Raw genomic sequence first — 19,256 nt, forward strand, 5'->3', positions numbered from 1 at the left:
ACGGTCCATACTGCGATTTGCATCCTGCGATGCGATCGCATTCAGCCCTCTGCTTCTTACCTCCCTCGTCGTCCCGGTGTGCTTCCTGTTTGCCAGCGCGCGCATCCCCGCCTCCTAGGGCACACGCGTGCCGGCTCTTTGAAATTTAAAGGTTCTTGCTGCTCTATGACCCTATAAGTACTAGCACTTCCTTTATGACCCTTGCTGGATCTTTGTGCCTTATTAGCCTTAGAGAAATTGTTCAGTTTGTGTCTTGCCTTGCCGTGTATCTGACCCTACTGCTACGTATCCTAACTTTGCTCCTGTTCCGCCTGCCCTCTGACCTCTTGCTACATGACCTGACCTTGCTACTGTGCAGCCAGCCCTCACCTCCTGCCAGTCCTGACTATGTGTTGCCTTATCCTTCCAGTGCCACATTACACCTCAGCTGCCTGTGTGGACGAGTGGTATACGGGGCAGCGACCTGGGTGCTGCCTGCTGCAGAAAGTCCATCCCGCTTTGCGGCAGGCTCTGGTGAAAGCCAGTGGCACCTTTGACTCAGCTCCCTGATACAGCCCACGTCATCATCCTCACAGGTTAGTGGATCTAACACACCTCAGTCGTAACACGCGAGTTATGAATTGCATGGCATCGCTCTTCACTTTCCGGCTGGCCACTCTATCTGACACATTTTTTGCATCACAAACTCACGATCACAGCAGGTCTCAGGAGTGATACCCTATGCGATCTGAACTTTTGACATGACTGGACAACAAAGGTTTTTTCTAATGACAGTGAAGCTTTAAACTTTTGTTGCAAAAGATATTTAAAGCGCAACTGTCATGAAGAATATGCTTGTGAAGCTGCACACACCGTGCACTAGGGCTTCACAAGCATATTCTAGGTATACCTTTAGTGGTACACTAGGCTGCTTTATACTTACAGATTTAAGCTTTATGTTACCCTTGGAAGTCAGGCGGAGAGGCGGAGCCCAGGGTCTGCTCTGCTCAGCGGGCCACACCGCCTCTTTCTGCCTATATCGCTCAATTGATTGCAGGCAGGGTTTTCCTGTGGGCAGCGGCCCTGTGCAGCTCTGATGCCCGTACGCCCTGGCTGTCAATCAACTGCGCGATGTAAGCAGAAAGAGGCGGTGCGGCCCGGAGCAGAGCAGACCCAGGGTTCCGCCACCCCCACCACCCACTGACAGCCTGACTCCCAAGGGTAATATAAAATATAAAGCAGCATAGCATACCACTAAAGGTATACCTAGAATATGCTTGTGAAGCCCTAGTGCACGGTGTGTGCAGGTTCACAAGCATATTCTTCGTGACAGTTTCACTTCTATTGTGGATTTCCTGAATTCAAAATTAAGCTACTTTCTAAATCGTCATATCAGAGTTAGGCCATGTTCACACGGCATAATTTGTGCAGAATGTCCGCACAATTTAAGAATCCGGCAGGCACTAGGACTGCTCGGAAATGTGCTGTCTCATAGACGGCAATGCATTTCCAAGAAATATTCACAAAAAGAATAGACCTGACTATTTTCATTGTGGAATGCCAGAATCTGGATTTCCACAGCAGAAACATCTGCATAATCCCGCATTGACTTTCTGCCATGTGAACATACCCTTAAAGACAGCAGCAGAGAGGAGAGCAGAAATACTAGGCAGATTGCACAGGAGAATCATATAGGCTATGTACAAGTACAGAGAGAAAATAGATCTCAAACAGAGCATTGAGGGTGTAGAAACCAAAGTAAGCATCATTTTTAATAAAGACCTAAGGGGAAATGTTCATTGCACCATCATATAAACAAAGCAAGAATAAGAAAATGATTTTCAAAGGAGTCTATAGCCTTTAAAGAGAAACGGACAGCAGGTTCACCCACACTTAACCACATAGATTGGATTAGAGTGTGAGTTAACTGGATTACAATGAGGTATCACTTATTTGGATCCGTGGTTCGGGTACGGTAATACCCGCTGTATTAGCCGGCATTTCTAATCTGGAAATGGCAAGCTTGGTTCAATGGAGGCGGGACCCAGGATATCCAGCATCCCTGCCTCTATTCCTTCTGCTCCGATATGCCCCCAAATAGTTAAATGCAGTGCTCAGCTGTTTGACAGAGCTAAAAGCCATTGGCTCCCACCCTGTCAATCTATCTTATTGCCACCTGCATTATGGATGTAGCCACAAGAAGCCAAACCTCCCTTTTAACAATCCTCTTATAGGGGATTGGCTATCAACACGGGGACCTACCTACTCTGGGCACCTGCATAACTGGGAGACTAGGTGAAGAAATCTGTCTACCAACTGGAGCGACCTAAATACTTAATGGACCTACCTACTGTTCCCTAATCTACTTATGTTCCCACTCCTATTGTTCAGTAACAGTATGATGGTAATATGTATGGCGAGAATATTTGTCTCCTAATATACCTAGTTATTTGGTAACTAAATGATTTATTTAGAAGTTCATCTTGGTCTATAATGTTTAAAGAAACATATAAATAATATATATTTTTTTTTTTTTTTCCCCAGTATGTACCCTATTATACCCAACTATGATTAGCATTTGGCCCCTCCCCTTTGTTGGTCTGCCTTCACATAGCCACACCCATGACCAAAATGGGATGCTTTCTATGTTTTTTTGTTTGAACGGGTATATCAGGGCCTTCCTTTTACAATGAAAAGAGCTCAGGTTGGGATGATAAAGAAAAAAAAATCGTACTCGCTTGCCACTGATCTCCTGCCAGTGTCATTTCAACAGATGCGGTCTACCCTGCCAAGCACTTCTTGGTCTCCTGTCTACACATATAAGATACCCACTGGCCACAGCAGTGACCTACCTCTGCCATTACTAAGCTAAATAAAAATTTCCTAGGCCCGGGGATTGGCACCATTGGAACAGCACTAGTGGGATATCAGCAGTGCTGAGGGTCGGCAGCAGTTTTTTCCTATATCATTCTACGCTGTTTCCATAGAAAAACTATGTTGGGTAGCCTTGCATGAGTCTAATCTGCATCCAAAACTGTGATTTCTGACAGAAAAATCCATTGTGTGAACATAAACACAAGTTATTCCAATAAACACTATAAGTAATAATATAAAATTTACAAACATCCATTTTCTTACCTTTAAAAATATAGTCTTCAGCTCATTGGGGTCAGCTCTCTTAGTAAACTGTAATAAGATTAGAAAACAATTAGTAAAAAATTTGGGGTACATACATTTTTAGATCCCCCTTAACTAAACTAAAAAAAATAGAGAGGGAATGAACTCAATGTTGAACAAAGAATCAAATATTAAAATGGGCCATGGAAGGCAGGATCGTGACTGCAGATTCTACCGCTGGGCTCAGATCAGGAGAGACACATGATAATCCCACTGGTCTAAGCCACAGAGGTAAAGACCCCTCCACCCATTCTCTACCAATAATGTAAATATAATAGTATTGGGAATGGATAATGGCAAAGGAAATCTCAAATTAAAGGGGTATTCTGGCCAAAGAAATCGTATCCCCTATCCAAAGTATAGGGAATAAAATGTCTGATCTCCGTGCAGCACCGGCATTCTATGCGGGGCTGCTACTCCGGTCTCCAAACTCATGTCTATGGGAGGGGGCGTGACGGCATACCCAAGTTTTCCAGGAGTTCAGAAATCCCTGAACATCTATTCTGTTGGTTGGAATCTACTGTTGATTTGTAGTGATGAATCAAGATAAAGTCCCAGTTTACTGCTCTTACTGCTTGTTCTTCAACAATGCCAAAGCTTTTATATTAAACAATAGGACCGACAGACTAGTAGCAGTGATAAGGCTGGGTTCAAACTGCAGAATCTCCAGACGGAATATCCGCTGGAGATCCCACAGGCAGCCCTATGACCACGCGGTCTACATTGCCATCCCCAGAGACAGCAATGCATTTCTGAGTGGATCTGACGAAAGATCCGCTCAGAAATGCATTGCCATCTATTAAAGTGGCAATGCAGTCTGCGTGGTCCTAGCGCCGTCTACGGGATCTCTGGTGGAAGTTCCATCCAGAGATCCCGCAACGTGAACCCGGCCTAAGGGCGTGCTGGGATTTGTAGTTTTAAACAGCTGGGGAGTCACAGGTTGGAAACTATTGCTTATGCCAGTGTTTACCAACCAGGGTGCCTTCAGCTGTTGCAAAACTACAACTCCCAGCATGCCCAGAGATTTGCTTGTTCTGCCAGCGCTAGGACCACTCGAAAATGCGCCGTCTTCAAAGACTGCAACTAATTTTGTTCCTGCGGGTGCCGAAATCAGGATTTCTGCAGCAAATGTTTCCGCCACGTGATCATATGGAAATCAACAGGACTTTCCTTCAGCGGCATTTCCGAGCTGAATATTTCCATGGAATTCTTCTTGCAAATTCTGCCATGTGAACATAGCCTTAGGCAAGGCTCACACTACGCTATTTCCAATATTTATTCCATTTACTACTGGCTCCACTGGCTTTTGGTGTAATACTGCTGGCCTGCAACCCAGGATCGTTCTGTAGCCCCGCACTTTGGGGTGATATGCATGAACCCAAGTCTCATTCCAGGTGAGAGACCAAGACTATATAACCTTATTATTATACAAGGCGCTGCCCTCTTGGAACAGGAACAGCTTATTGCATCTTTTACGCACTTTTAAAAATCTATTTTTTATATGGGATGTGTAGGGAACAATGACGCAAGGGCAGTTCATATTATTGAGGGATTGTTCTTGTGGATCTGCATTCATGATAGTCAGACCATGTTAGGGTACTTTCTGGTTACGAGCATGTTGTGAAAAATCAACTATGGAACACCTGAAGTGGCTCAAACCCGCAGGAGGAAACTTATTACCCTCAGAACTTTTGGCATGCCTCTGTGATACGTCACAGTTTTGTCCAATAGCAGGGACACTTCAAAGGTAAGGTCTCGTGTCTTGGAAATGCAGTGAATTTTTAGCAATGGAAAAACTACATAATTTCTGTAGTTCTATAGTAGACTAAATGTACACCATCCCATCCCCCACCCCCTCAATAATGTTTTTAGAAAAAACCTGCACCTGTAATCCACAACTGTGAATTTAGTCCCCATTTACACAATGGAATTTCTAGGCAGAAAAATTCGGGCCGGACATTCCACAAGCAGCGGGCGCAGGGCAGAACAAGCCGGCACTGAGTTTGCCCGGAGATGTGCTGTCTCCATAGACAAATAATAGGAGTCTGCTTCAACTGTAGCAGAAACAATGAGACTCTGCTGCAACAGAATTTCTGAGATTTTTTTTACTGGATTCCGCCCCAGGAAATTCCACTGTGTGAATCTGGCCTAAAAAGTACCTGTCATTTAAAAAAAAAAAAAAAGTCATGTCAAAAGTATGGGTCAGTCAGGGTCTCAGAACTGACCCACACCAATCTTTAGAAAGAGTCCTTTGCTAGCTGCGTTCTTTTAGAGTAGGGTCACATGTAAGAGGTCTGCATGTGCAGTTTACTCTCAGACATTGTGGCCGCTCTCTACCTAGTTCTCTAGGCATGCACGTACAGTTTACCGTTTTCCCTTTCCCTGTGTGTCTGCTTTTAGCAGTGAATTGCTGCTACGAGCTGACACACGGGCACAGGCAGGGGGCTCACTCTAGGGTTGGTCATCGGCGGATCCGCAGTGTAAAATATGATGCGGATCTGTTACATGTGACCCTAACCTTAAGGAGATTTATCAAACCCTGTGTAGAGGAAAACTTGACTAGTTGTCCATATCAACCAATCAGATCGCTTCTTTCATTTTTCAGATGCCTTTTTAAAAATTAAAGCAATCTGGTTGCTATGGGCAACTGGTCAACTTTTCCTCTGCACAGGTTTTGATAAATCTCCCCATCTGTCCTGCAGCCTCAATATAACTCTATGGGGCCATCCAGAGAAGCTGCACGGAGATCACTTCTAGTCGGGCAGTGACGCACTCTACTGTGCCTTTCTCCCCACACGTTCTCCTGAATGGTGGGGGTCTCAGCATTGAGACCCCGACTTATCAAAACTTTTCCCATGTCTCTGTGACACATCCAAAGTTTTTCTAAATGACAGGTACACTTGAAAGTCAATGGGGGAGATTTATCAAAACTTGTGCAGAGGAAGAGTGGTGCAGTTGCCCATAGCAACCAATCAGATCGCTTCTTTCATTTTCCACAGGCCTCTAAAGAGGCCTGTGGAAAATGAAAGAAGCAATCTGATTGGTTGCTATGGGCAACTGCACCACTCTTCCTCTGCACAGGTTTTGATAAATCTCCCTCAATGTGCAAAATCTGCAAATAGGTTATGTTCACACTAACATTCCACTTGGAAAATCCAGTGCAGCAGCTTTGCATTGTTTTCAATGAGATTCTGCTGGACTGTGCACACTGCTGAATTTCCACGGTGGAAAATTCGGCAACAGATACTCTAGTTCCGGACTCCGCCAAAAAAGTTAACATGTTCATTCTTTGAGTGGAATCCACTCGGAAAGGCTTTGCAGTCAATGGTGATGGCGCGTGTCCGAGCGGCCCTAGCACTGTCTGAATCAGTCGGCCCCTGCTTTGCATGGAATGTCCATCCAGTTCATTCCGTAGTGTGAACATAACCCTAAATCTGCAGCACTTTCAACACACGAGATGACATGCTGTGGATGTGCTGCAGAGATTGTATTTCTTTACCTTATATTTTCTTTACGGAAAAACATGAATTGAGCATTCTACAGGTGACCCTACACTAAGCATTGTTCCCCAATTCATGGCTCTCCATCTCTTGCAAAACTACAAGTCCCATCATGCCCTGACAAGCCTCTTCAACAGGCTGGGGAACACTCTTGCGAAAATATAACTCCTATTTTGAGGTGATGGTTATCATGGAAGTTGTAGTTTTGCAACTGGTTGCGAACATTGCTTTATAGGAAGAATTATGATGACAAATCATATCCCATATAGCAGTGGTCTCTGCAGAACCATAACTCCCAGCATGCCTGGACAGCCAACGCATACTGGGGGTTGTTGCTTAGCTATGAAGGGAGTTATAGCTTTGAAAAGGGTTGGGAAACACTGCTTTATAGCAAATCCTATCCCATACAGTAGTGGTCTCCAAACTGTGGACCTCCAGATGGAAAACTACAACCCCCAGCATGTCCGGATAATCATTTGCTGTCTAGGCATGTTGGTGGTTGTAGTTTTGCCATGATGGGAGTTGTAGCTTTGCACCAGGTTGGGGAACACTGCTTTTTAGGAAGAAATATTATGGCAAATGTTATCCCAAATAGCAGTGGTCTCCAAACTGTGGACCTGCAGATGTTGCAGAACCACAACTCTCAGCATGCCTGGACAGCCAAAAGCATGCTGGGGGTTGTAGCTTTGTTATGACGTCGCAACGGTTGGGAAACACTGCTTTATAGCAAATCATATCCCATATAGCAGTGGTCTCCAAACTGTGGACCTCCAGATGTTGCAAAACTACAACCCCCAGCATGTACGGATAATCGTTTGATGCCTGGGTATGTTGGTGGTTGTAGTTTTGCTATGATGGTAGTTGTGGCTTTTCAACAGGTTGGGGAACACTGCTTTTTAGGAAGAATTACTATGGCAAATCATATCCCATATAGCAGTGGTCTCCAAACTGTGGACCTGCAGATGTTGCAAAACTACAACCCCCAGTATGCCCGGACAGCCGTTGGCTGTCCGGGCATGCTGGGGGTTGTAGTTTTGCAACATCTGGAGGTCCACAGTTTGGAGACCACTGACATATAGCCACCTTGATGTTCTCCAGCACTTTTTTCCATTGTGTAAGGTAGAAACAAATACAATTTTTTCCCTGACTATCCAGTGCAGGTTAATGTATCATCAGGTGTAACCAGCAATGGATCGCACAATGTAACATCCCATCAGGTCCAGGGGCAGCAGCACCGATACCATCCCCGGGACTGCAACCAGCAGGTGAACAGGTTCACCCAGGAGGACAACTACTCCAAAGCTGTCAATCATTAACCGGGCACAGAGATCAGGGCATGACACTGACAGGGCACAAGCCTGGATGCGATGGGCATGTATGAGACAGAAAACAAGCACCAGAGCATGACAGCACAAAGCAGCGATGTAGCAGGGCCCGGGCAGCACCCGGCACTTCACCCCCCACATGCCAACACAAGACTGCATGCACGGCTCCCCCCCCCCCCCCGGGCTGAGGAGGTCCCTGGCATGGTGGCCAGCTGGGTTAGGGGTAGCGGCAAAGCATGGAGAAGCTGTTATGCAATTAGAGCAGCTAGTTGGAGTCACCTTGAGCGCCATGCTGAGGCTGTGTGATGTCAGAGCTGGTGGATGCGCGCTCCCGGGAGCTCGGGGACGCGCGCTGTCTGCTGTGGCTGCCCCCTCTGCTGCTGGCACTGCCCCTCCTGTCAGAGCCCGGACGGTATAGGCAGGTTATTTATATGTGCCTGTGGGGGGGACGTAAGACACCAGGGTTAGGGTTACATCTCCTGCCAGGACAGAATCCTCAAGGACTCTGTAGTCACAGCATTGAGAAGTCACCTGGGGGGGGGGGGGTTAATACTTTTTTCAAAAAGTCCCCTGCCAGTTTTATCTTATGTTGTGCAATTGAGAAAACTTGACATGGGGAATGCAGAAAACTTGTATTATCTATCTGTATCAAGTGTTTGAGCAATAATGGACAGTGCCCACTGTTGGCACAAGAAATTGAGATCTGGGTTGGCACAGCGCTGTCCACACTACAGCCCTGCGCCGGACTGTTTTTTTTAATGCAATGGATTTCTGACCATTACCGCTCGCTCCGGCAAGGTGTGTTTTCTACTCCCGCAACATGCGTCCAATCCTGCCCGCTCCCACAACATGTGTGTCCAATCCTGCCCGCTCCCGCAACATGTGTGTCCAATCCTGCCCGCTCCCACAACATGTGTGTCCAATCCTGCCCGCTATCGCAACATGTGTCCAATCCTGCCCGCTCCCACAACAAGTGTGTCCAATCCTGCCCATTCCCACAACATGTGTGTCCAATCCTGCCCGCTCCCGCAACATGTGTCCAATCCTGCCCGCTCCCGCAACATGTGTCTAATCGTGCTCGCTCCCGCAACATGTGTCCAATGCTGCCCGCTCCCACAACATGTGTGTCCAATCCTGCCCGCTCCCGCAACATGTGTCCAATCCTGCCCGCTCCCGCAACATGTGTCTAATCGTGCTCACTCCCGCAACATGTGTCCAATCCTGCCCGCTCTCACAACATGTGTGTCCAATCCTGCCCGCTCCCACAACATGTGTGTCCAATGCTGCCCGCTCCCGCAACATGTGTGTCTAATCGTGCTCGCTCCCGCAACATGTGTGTCTAATCGTGCTCGCTCCCGCAACATGTGTCCAATCCTGCCTGCTCCCACAACGTGTGTCCAATCCTGCCCGCTCCCGCAACATGTGTCCAATCCTGCCCGCTCCCACAACGTGTGTCCAATCCTGCCCGCTCCCGCAACATGTGTCCAATCCTGCCCGCTCCCACAACGTGTGTCCAATCCTGCCCGCTCCCGCAACATGTGTCCAATCCTGCCCGCTCCCGCAACATGTGTGTCTAATCGTGCTCGCTCCCGCAACATGTGTGTCTAATCGTGCCCGCTCCCACAACATGTGTGTCCAATCCTTCCCGCTCCCGCAACATGTGTCCAATCCTGCCCGCTCCCACAACATGTGTGTCCAATCCTGCCCGCTCCCACAACATGTGTGTCCAATCGTGCCCGCTCCCGCAATATGTGTCCAATCCTGCCCGCTCCCGCAACATGTGTCCAATCCTGCCCGCTCCCGCAACATGTGTGTCCAATCCTGCCCGCTCCCGCAACATGTGTGTCTAATCCTTCTCGCCTCCGCAACATGTGTCCAATCCCGCCCATTCCTATAAGGTGTGTTGCCAATCCTACCTGCTTCCACAACATGTGTGTCCAATCTTGCCCACTTCCGCAACACGTCTGTCCAATCCCGTCTGCTCCTGAAACATGCGTGTCCAATCCTGCCCGCTCCCGCAACATGTGTGTCCAATCTCGCCTGCTCCTGCAAACACTTTGTCAGAACTTTTAGAGCTAGTCCCAACTTGTGCAAATTCTTTAACCCCCGTGCCATTTCATCACCCCATTGTTGCATTTCATTACCCCCTGGTGCAATTTTATCAGCCCCCTGTGGCATTTCAGAGGTTTGCGGGAATGCGCGGGATTTTGCGGGACGCACTGAATGTTCTGTTACCACTCACTCCCGCCTACTCAAGACCAAAAATCGTCAGTTCCCACCAGTTTTATTTCGGGTCACGCAGGATCCCAATCCCATTGCAGTCCTCTAATCCACACTACCATCCCTTCACAAATGCACAAATCCACACTGATGTGTATCCATGACGATTTCCACATCCAAATCAGTACAGTTTTACATGAACAATCATCTCCCATTGACTTCAGCTGGAAATTCCACATTGTACTGACAAATCTGAGAACTGGTTTTTGGAGGAATAAAAAAGTGATGTCACCTCTCTAGGCAATTTAACATGGATTTTATCTTTGAAATCAATGAGTCAATGTGCGAGTTTTCCGCTGTTGGTCTGAGCCGTGGCAGGTTTTCCATGGCAGAATCACTGCACCGGAAAATCTGCAGCAGATCTCATTGAAATCATCATATTCTTATAACTTCGTTCTGGGAAGTGGTGCTTTCACGTATAGAAACAATCACTGGTGTGGTCTTTATGAACGATCCGAAGGTGCTCCTTCTATCTATCATCCCGGTGACCCGTAAAAACCCCTCCAGACTTTTGGCTAATTTTCTGCTGATGGCGGCACGCACTGTCATTCCCAGGAAGTGGAAGGCTATACATCCCCCTACACTCACAGACTGGTATACTGAGATCCTTTTCATATGTCGTATGGAGGAACTCATGGCGGACTCAAGGGGCCGCTATGATAAGTTTGTAGCCATTTGGCAACCCTGGGTAGCCTTTGTGGACACGCCCCTGTATAGCTCAGACTGATTCTGATTTCCCCCCCGCCCCTCCCTTACCTTCAGACTGACTTCTTCCTGTCCCTGATGTGAGGCCCTTGACGACTGTTAAAATCATCGACGGTGTTACCCTCGATGGTGGATGGTGGACTCGCTGAGGATGATGACCAGGGAGGTTCAGGTTGGTGCCACTTTCCCTCTCTGTTATGCTCCACCTTTTGGTACCCACTGCTCTCAATTTCCCATCCCTTCTCTCTCTTCACCACCCTATCTTCTGTTGCTTTTTCTTCTTACCTTTACCTCCCCCCCCCCCCCCCCCCTGTTTTGGTCTGGTTGTTATTTTTTCTATTGGAAAGACCTTTATATTGCTATGTTCATTCTTCTGTCTTCTGCTACTACACCATTGATCGACCCATATGGTAATGTCACTAAATGGCCAGAAGATGTGAGCTGTTGCACATGTTTACTGTTCTTACTTCGTTTACTGCACTTGACATTTTGTGTCTGCCCATTATGGTTGTGACTGTCTGCGCGGTGTCTTTCTAATAAAAACGGTTGAATATAAAAAAAAAATGGGGGGGGGGGGGTTCCAGGATTAGAAAGGACATGGCTACTTCTTTCCAAGAGGCGGCAGTGCCCCTGTCCACAAGTTGTGTTGCAGCTCGGCCCCATTCAATTTAATAGAGCTGGGCTGCAATACCAGATACAAACTGTGGACGGATGCGGTGTCGTATCTGCCATGTTTTTTGTAGTCTTGCGCCTCCCTTTTAACACCACATTTTGTCTCTATATTATAATAATTATAAATATAAACTTTATAAAAGAAAAAAAAAAAGAAATCAACATATTCTGCTGCTGATTTTCAATGTTGATCCAACACACGTGAACGTATTCTTAGGGTAGGGTCACATGTAGCATATATGCTGCATATTTGATGCTGCAGGACGTCTGACAGGCAACAGGAAAGATGCCGCATATTTTGCTACAGGCTGACACACGGAGTTTCTCTGCCCCAGCCCTGTGTGTGTAGTAAGGTCTGGAGGTGGGCCGAGCGCACCCACAGGACTGTGACGCACAGACCCGCCTTCAAGCCTCACTGCGCATACAGGGCTGCCGCCAGGTAGCCCTGTGTGTCTGGTCATAGGAGGATATGCAGTGCATTTCCCGCTGTTCAGTAGATTTTACACAGTGTGAAATAGACTGCATATAAATTATGTGTGACCCTATGCTTATTGCTTACACTTAAAAATCCCCATCCAAATCTGCAGGTAAAAAGTGTATCAAAATCCGCACAGGCCAAGCAGATTTTGAGGTAGAACTTTTAAATGTACTTATGAAAAGTTTTTATCACTCGGGGTCAAGGTGACTCCAACAGAGGATAAGTCCACGCTTACCACGTTCTCTCCCAGCCCTGTGTCACATGACCAGGATGAACTATAGGGCCTTCCAGGTCTCATAAACACAGAGCGGGGAGAGAAGCATACAGCAGTGCACCTCTCTCCCCACTCGTTCTCATCATCAATTGCAAACACTCGTTCTTCAGCTGAACACAATGGTTTGCTTTGCTTGAAATTCACCGTTCGTGTAATAGGGGATGTGCAGCTGATGAATGATGGCCGCAAAGGACGCACAAAAAAGTTAGCGATCATTCGTGCAGCCCTCTCGACATGTTGGTCACACCTTGTGATAAGCTCCCTAGATACTCACATATTCCCTTAAAGGGGTACTGTGGTGGAAAGAAAACATTCAAATTATCTGGTGCCAGAAAGTTAAAGGGGTATTCCAGGCCCAAACTTTTTTTTATATATCAACTGGCTCCGGAAAGTTAAACAGATTTGTAAATTACTTCTATTAAAAAATCTTAATCCTTCCAGTACTTATCAGCTGCTGTATACTACAGAGGAAGTTCTTTTATTTTTGAATTTCTTTTGTCTGACCTCAGTGCTCTTTGCTGTCACCTCTGTCCATGTCCCCATGTCCATGGGGATGCTGCCCAGCTGCTCCTGCTCTGGACAGTTCCTGACATAGACAAAGGTGTCAGCAGAGAGCGCTTGTGGTAAGACAGAAAAATTCAAAAAAGAAAAGAACTTCCTGTAAAGCATATAGCAGCTGATAAGTACTGGAAGGATTAAGATTTTTAAATACAAGTACATTACAAATCTGTTTAACTTTCTGGCACCAATTGATTTAAAAAAAAAAAAAAAATCTACTGGAGTACCCCCTTTAAAGCATTGCCATCTTCGATGTAAAAGGAACACACACAGACTATGCTGCTTACACAAAAGGACACTTGTAATGTCACTAATACAACAAGTGCCTCACAAAGCTTTTACTCCTGCCATGTCAGCAGCAGTCATTGTACTTAAAGGGGAACTCTGGTGGAAAAAAAATGTTTTCAAATCAACTGATGCAAGAAAGTTAAACAGATTTGTAAATCACTTCTATTTAAAAATCTTAATCCTTCTAGTACTTATCAGCTGAAATCAGCAGAAATTTGTGAAGTTCTTTCCAGCCTGCCAATAGTGCTCTCTGCTGACACCTCTATCTGTGTCAGGAACTGTCCAGAGAAGAAGAGGTTTTCTATGGGGATATTATTCTAATCTGGACAGTTCCTGACATGGACAGAGGTGTCAGCAGAGAGCACTGTTGCAAGACAGAAAAGAAATTCACAAATTTCTCTGTTTCATACAGCAGCTGATAAGTACTGGAAGGATCATGATTTTTTAATAGAAGTCATTTACAAATCTGTTTAACTTTCAGGCACCAGTTGATTTGAAAACATTCGTTTTCCACTTGTTTCCACCGGAGTTCCGCTTTAATGTGATCAGAAAGCTTCATTGTACATTGCTGCGGTAAACGTTATTGTCTATGTAAATCAAATGAACTCTTATCACTGTACATTTCGATTTGTTTAATTGTACACTGTTAATTGACTGATATAGAAACCCCTTTCTTTTTTTTTTTTTATACAAAGAATATCCTTTAGTTTACTAAAGTTAGAGTAATCCTTTAATAACCAGACACTTTTAAATTATTTGTCAGGTTAAGCGGCTAAAGCTTTTAATAATTTCTTGACCATAAAGTGTAACTATAATTTTCGAAAATGTTTGACTTGTCATCAAGACATGTCAAAAGTCTTTATTGGTGGGCGTCTGGGTGCTGTAATGGGCTGCATAGAAAACTGGGCTCCGTAGAAAGTCTATGGATCCCATCTTCAGTCAGAATGAGACAGCGGGGAGAAACAGCACACAACCAAGCTTCTCCGTCCTTCTTATGATCACTGGGGGTTTCAGATCTCAGACTCTCACTGATTAAAATTTTGTTCCTATGACATGCCAACATTTTTCTACGATGAAGTTACACCTTTAAGGTGAATTTTGCATCTTTTTTAAAGACATTTATACTACCATTTTTACACACTTAGGGTACGTTCACATGTACGCAGATTTGATGCGCAGGATTTTCTGCTGCAGATTTCAATATAATCTAAATGACTGAGCACAGCTTCTAATCTGCAGTTACAAATCCTGCGCATCAAATCTGCGCAGGATCCTGTATGTGTGAACGTACCCTTAGAGAGGAATTTACCAAGACTGGCATTTCACACATTGGTCTTAAAGGGGTACTCCGCCCCTAGACATCTTATCCCCTATCCGTGATCTCCCTGCTGCACCTGGAGTTCGTTTAGAGCAGTGCCGGAGACTCGTGACATCACGGCCATGCCCCCTCAATGCAAGTCTATGTGAGGGGCAAAAATGAGCCGATCGGAGTCAGCGTCTCACTCCGGTAGGCTCATTGAAATGAATTACATACGGGCGGCATACGGCAGGGATACGGGAGCGTAAGGTTTTAGCTCCCCCAGCCGTATGCGGTCCCGTATTGGTAAAAACGTGATGTGAACCCAGCCTCAGAGAGGACACAGAAGATGTCAATTGTGAGCCACTTGATTTAACTGCATGGGAAGGGAGTGGTTTAGACGTCAGAGCATGCATAGTGGGTGAAGTGCAGATACAAAAACTTGTCAGGGGTGCAAGGGACACAAGGTTTGCCTCTGCGTATGAGTGCTCACAGCATTTCAGCAGAGGTTGAAAGGGTGGGGGGGTCAGCCATTGGTCCAATTTGTTTCAGATGATGTTAAGCGTGTGTGGCGGCAATCAGGAGTACTGATGGAGTACAAAGACAAGTGTGTCTTGTCCACAGTCAAGCATGGTGGTGGGAGTGTCATGGTCAGGGGCTGTATCAGTGCTGCTGGCACTGGGGAGCTACAGTACATTGAGGGAACCTTGAATGCCAACATGTACTGTAAAATACTGATGATGAGCATTGTGATGTCCCATTACATGGTCCTGTACTACCTGTAGGCCCTGTCAGGTTGAGTCTCTCAGTGACCTGGGGGCTCCCCTGCAGGGACTCCCCTTGTTTTCTTGTTAATTCAGTAAAGGTACATACACCAACTTTAAGAGCATAGACAGGATCCTAATGTCTATATAGTATACAGGACCTTTGGAGGTTTCAAGAACCTGTGAGTAATCCTGTCACATGTTATGTTATGCAGTTATATGATTTGTTGTTACATGTACTCCCAGAGAGCACCAGCTTTAACCTATGACCCACAGCTTGACCAATGGGCTTTAGTCAAGCCCCCCACTATATAAATGGGTGGCCATCTTTAATTAGCTCTCTTTCCTCAGACTCTTCTGAGAGTAAAATCTAAGTCTTTGCTGAAGCAGCTACCAGAGAATCTTAGGACAAGTGATCAGTATCTGGAGTACCACAACGCTACAACTCTCCAGTAAGTCTACAAGTCCATGTCTGCTGTCACTGACGTTAGTCAAGTCCTGCACTTAGTACAAGTCGAGTCTATTACAAGTATTGGTCCAGTAAGCTGCAAGGTCCTCTGGGTACTGGTCACCTCTCTGGGAATTCTGGCCATAGCTGTGAAGAAAATTACACCTGTCTTCTATTCAGTAAAGCCTCCGTTTACCCCTAACTGGTTGTGGACCCTTTATTCACTGCTAGCCCGTGGGATAGCAGAGATTCCGGGCATGTGGTGTTCTGGAACCCGAAAACCACACTGGCGTCACGAACAAATAGGGGATATACTCACATTTATTGTCAAGACTTATACATGTCTGTTGAATTATTTTGAGGGGACACAACATTAAAGGGGTATTCCAGGAAAAAACTTTTTTTTATATATCAACTGGTTCCAGAAAGTTAAACAGATTTGTAAATTACTTCTATTAAAAAATCTTAATCCTTTCAGTACTTATGAGCTTCTGAAGTTAAGGTTGTTTTTTCTGTCTAAGTAATCTCTGATGACACGTGTCTCGGGAAACGCCCAGTTTAGAAGCAAATTCCCATAGCAAACCTCTTCTAAACTGGGCGGTTCGCGAGACACGTGTCATCAGAGATTACTTAGACAGAAAAGAACAACCTAAACTTCAGAAGCTCATAAGTACTGAAAGAATTAAGATTTTTTAATAGAAGTAATTTACAAATCTGTTTAACTTTCTGGAGCCAGTTGATATATATATAAAAAAAAAAGTTTTTTTCTGGAATACCCCTTTAAACACTGTTATACAGGCTGTGCACTTAATACTTTACATTGTAACAGAGGGTCATTTCTTCAGTGTGCTCACATAAAAAGATATAATGGAATATTTATAAACATGTGAGATACTGTACTTATGTGAGATACTGTACATCATTTGATTCCAGTTCACCTGCACTATGAAGGATTGAATTTAAGGGAGAGAGGTGCGTGCTGCCATGCACTTTACCCAGCTGTAACTCATGATGGTAACTCAACAGTGAGACCTAGTGTGATCTAAACTTTTAACATCTCTGGGCAACATGTCAAAAGTGATGCTTCAAGGTATTATGTGAGAAGGTCCACTTATAGGTCCTTGACTTGCCAGTATAAGCCTCCTCTGGTTATTATTTCCGTAAAGTTTAGTGAGCATCTCCCATGGTGGATTCTATGGAATTTACAAACCCCTGGTGGTATTTCCTTGACAGCTATTACCCACTTCATTCTTTACTAAACTGGGATGCCAAACTCGTCCACTTATCAAAGAACATTTCATCTGGTACTTCACTATACAAATCCTTTCTGCTTCTCATTTCCTCTCAAATCTTCACCATCACCCATGCATCATTTTATCATGCTGACCTTTGTTGTGTCTCTAACCTGGTCTTCAGATACTTCCCTTGATAATCCCTCTGCCCAAGACATGATTTATTACAATACCTGTGCTCTTCTTAGCCACCTCTCCTTCCTGCGTGCCATATGTTTTGAGAAACACTCCATTTTTCGCTATTCGCTGTAGTTATATATCTGATGTTTGCATTGTTTGTGTGGCTTTTTGTTTCCATGATTATTATGTATTTATAGCAGTTAGTACTGTCTACAACTAAAATATTTTCTGACCCTACAAAATGCTTTACTTTGTTTTTGTAATCCTTAAAGTGGTACTCCGCCCCGAGACATCATATAAAATGTCTGATCGCGGGGGGCCCGCCGCTGGAGACTGATCTTGGCTGAGGTGCCCCAGACATCGTGGGCATGGAGCTAATTTTGCTCCGTGACGGATGATTGACAATGCAAGGCAGAGACTCGTGACGTCACGGGCACGCCCCACTCGTGATGTTATTCGCACGCCCCCTCAACTCCCCCTCCCCTAGACTTGCATTGAGGGGGCATGGTCATGATGGCACAAGCCTCCGGCACTGCACCCGACGCTCTAAACAAACGCCAGGTGTAGCTGGTAGAACGCAGGGGTCCCTCTGCTTGAATAGGGGAAAAGATGTCTAGAGGCGGAGTACCCCTTAAAGTGCCCAGACTGGAAAAGAACGGCTGGAGGACTTAAAAGTCCTAACAGTGTTTAATTAATAAAGAGCATGTGGTGGCCCAGTACGGTATGGTGTGTCCCCGTACTTCTCCTGCCCTGTCAGGCAGAGTCTCTCCATGTCCCCAGGGCCCCCATTATGTGTTATCCCCTATGTACATAAGTTGTATAATAAAATGTACTGTTTCTTTAATAGCTGTTACCATGTGATTGTTACCCAGGAGGCACTATGGACCAGGTGACCCCCCCCCCCCCAGGCTCCTTGCACAGCCCCCTATAAAACCAGGGGAGGGGCTGCAATCTCTCTCTTCCAGCATTCTGGCTATTCGTGCTGAGGTCCAGTGCAGTCGTCTCAGAGTGTGTCCAGAGCATTCGAGGCCTCAAGCCTAAAGTCTACAGCCACAAAGTCATCTGAAGTAAGCTCAAAGTCATCTCCATGTCAATTGTCAAGTCAGTCAGTCAAGTCTTCTATATAGTCACAGTGGCCTGCACTAAAGTGTCTCTAAATACTGCAAGCCCCAGCAAGCCTGCGAGGTCCCCCTGTGTCACTGGTCACCTCCTTGGGATTCTGGCTGTACTGCATAGACTGTGTCACCTGTCTACCCTCAGTAAAGCTACTGTTGTCTGTAACTTGGCGTCGGTGTCTTCATTGCCCCCTGCCTAGCCCAGGAGCAGCGGTATTACCTTCGGGTGGTTAAGGCTAAACCATGCCCTGGCGTCACGACAAGAAGTGGTTAATAACATCTGCCCCTAGGGTTATAAACAGCTACTCTGCATTGAACGGCGCCCCCCCCCCCCCTGCACGCCACAAGCATCTATGGGATCTAAGTGATGTAGCCTCATGACTTTATAAAGTTCAGCTTCCTAGGGCCCATCCATACTGCTGAATTTCCACCCAAAGATATTCCTGTTGCAACGATATTCCTGCCTGAATCATTTCTGCTGTGGAATTTTACGCCTCGGAAATTCCGCAGTGTGAACAGTGCAACAGAATCCCATTGATAACAAGCTGAATTTCAGGCAGAAATTCAGCAGTGTGGACAGGCCCTTAGAGGGATCTGTAATTCTGTCACTAAACAGTAATCCAAAAGATTGAATCCATAGTGTACTACTCCATATTGTGTATAAATAAAATCATGATCACCGCCTCTTCTTCCTCGAGATCTATGCTCAGCTGTGATTTTTCTCTGCATTTTGTCTTTTGCCAAAACATATTTGGATCCAGAGGAGAAAAAAAACCAAAATCTTTCCGAAAATAGAGTACCGTATATACTCGAGTATAAGCCGATCCGAATATAAGCCGAGGTCCCTAATTTCACCCCAAAAACCCAGGAAAAGTTATTGACTCGACTATAAGCCTAGGGTGGGAAATACATCACCCCCCCTGTCATCATCCAGACCCCTGTCATTAACACCCCGGTCATCATCCAGACCCCCATCATCATCAC

At 45.7% G+C, this 19,256-nt stretch overlaps 1 protein-coding gene across 1 annotated transcript in view; it reads right to left on the bottom strand.

The window, feature by feature from the left end:
• Positions 1-8,356, bottom strand: part of SLC25A12 (solute carrier family 25 member 12) — a 148,003-nt gene extending 139,647 nt beyond the window's left edge. The window contains exons 1-2 of the mRNA XM_056533973.1: positions 8,261-8,356; positions 3,118-3,165 (exon numbers count right to left, since the gene is read on the bottom strand). Coding sequence (XP_056389948.1) covers positions 3,118-3,165; positions 8,261-8,272 — 60 coding nt within the window. The 5' untranslated portion in view covers positions 8,273-8,356. The remainder of the gene's footprint in view (positions 1-3,117; positions 3,166-8,260) is intronic.
• Positions 8,357-19,256: the final 10,900 nt, after the last annotated feature.

This window comes from Hyla sarda, chromosome 8 (assembly GCF_029499605.1).
Source record: "Hyla sarda isolate aHylSar1 chromosome 8, aHylSar1.hap1, whole genome shotgun sequence".
NCBI lineage: Eukaryota > Metazoa > Chordata > Amphibia > Anura > Hylidae > Hyla > Hyla sarda.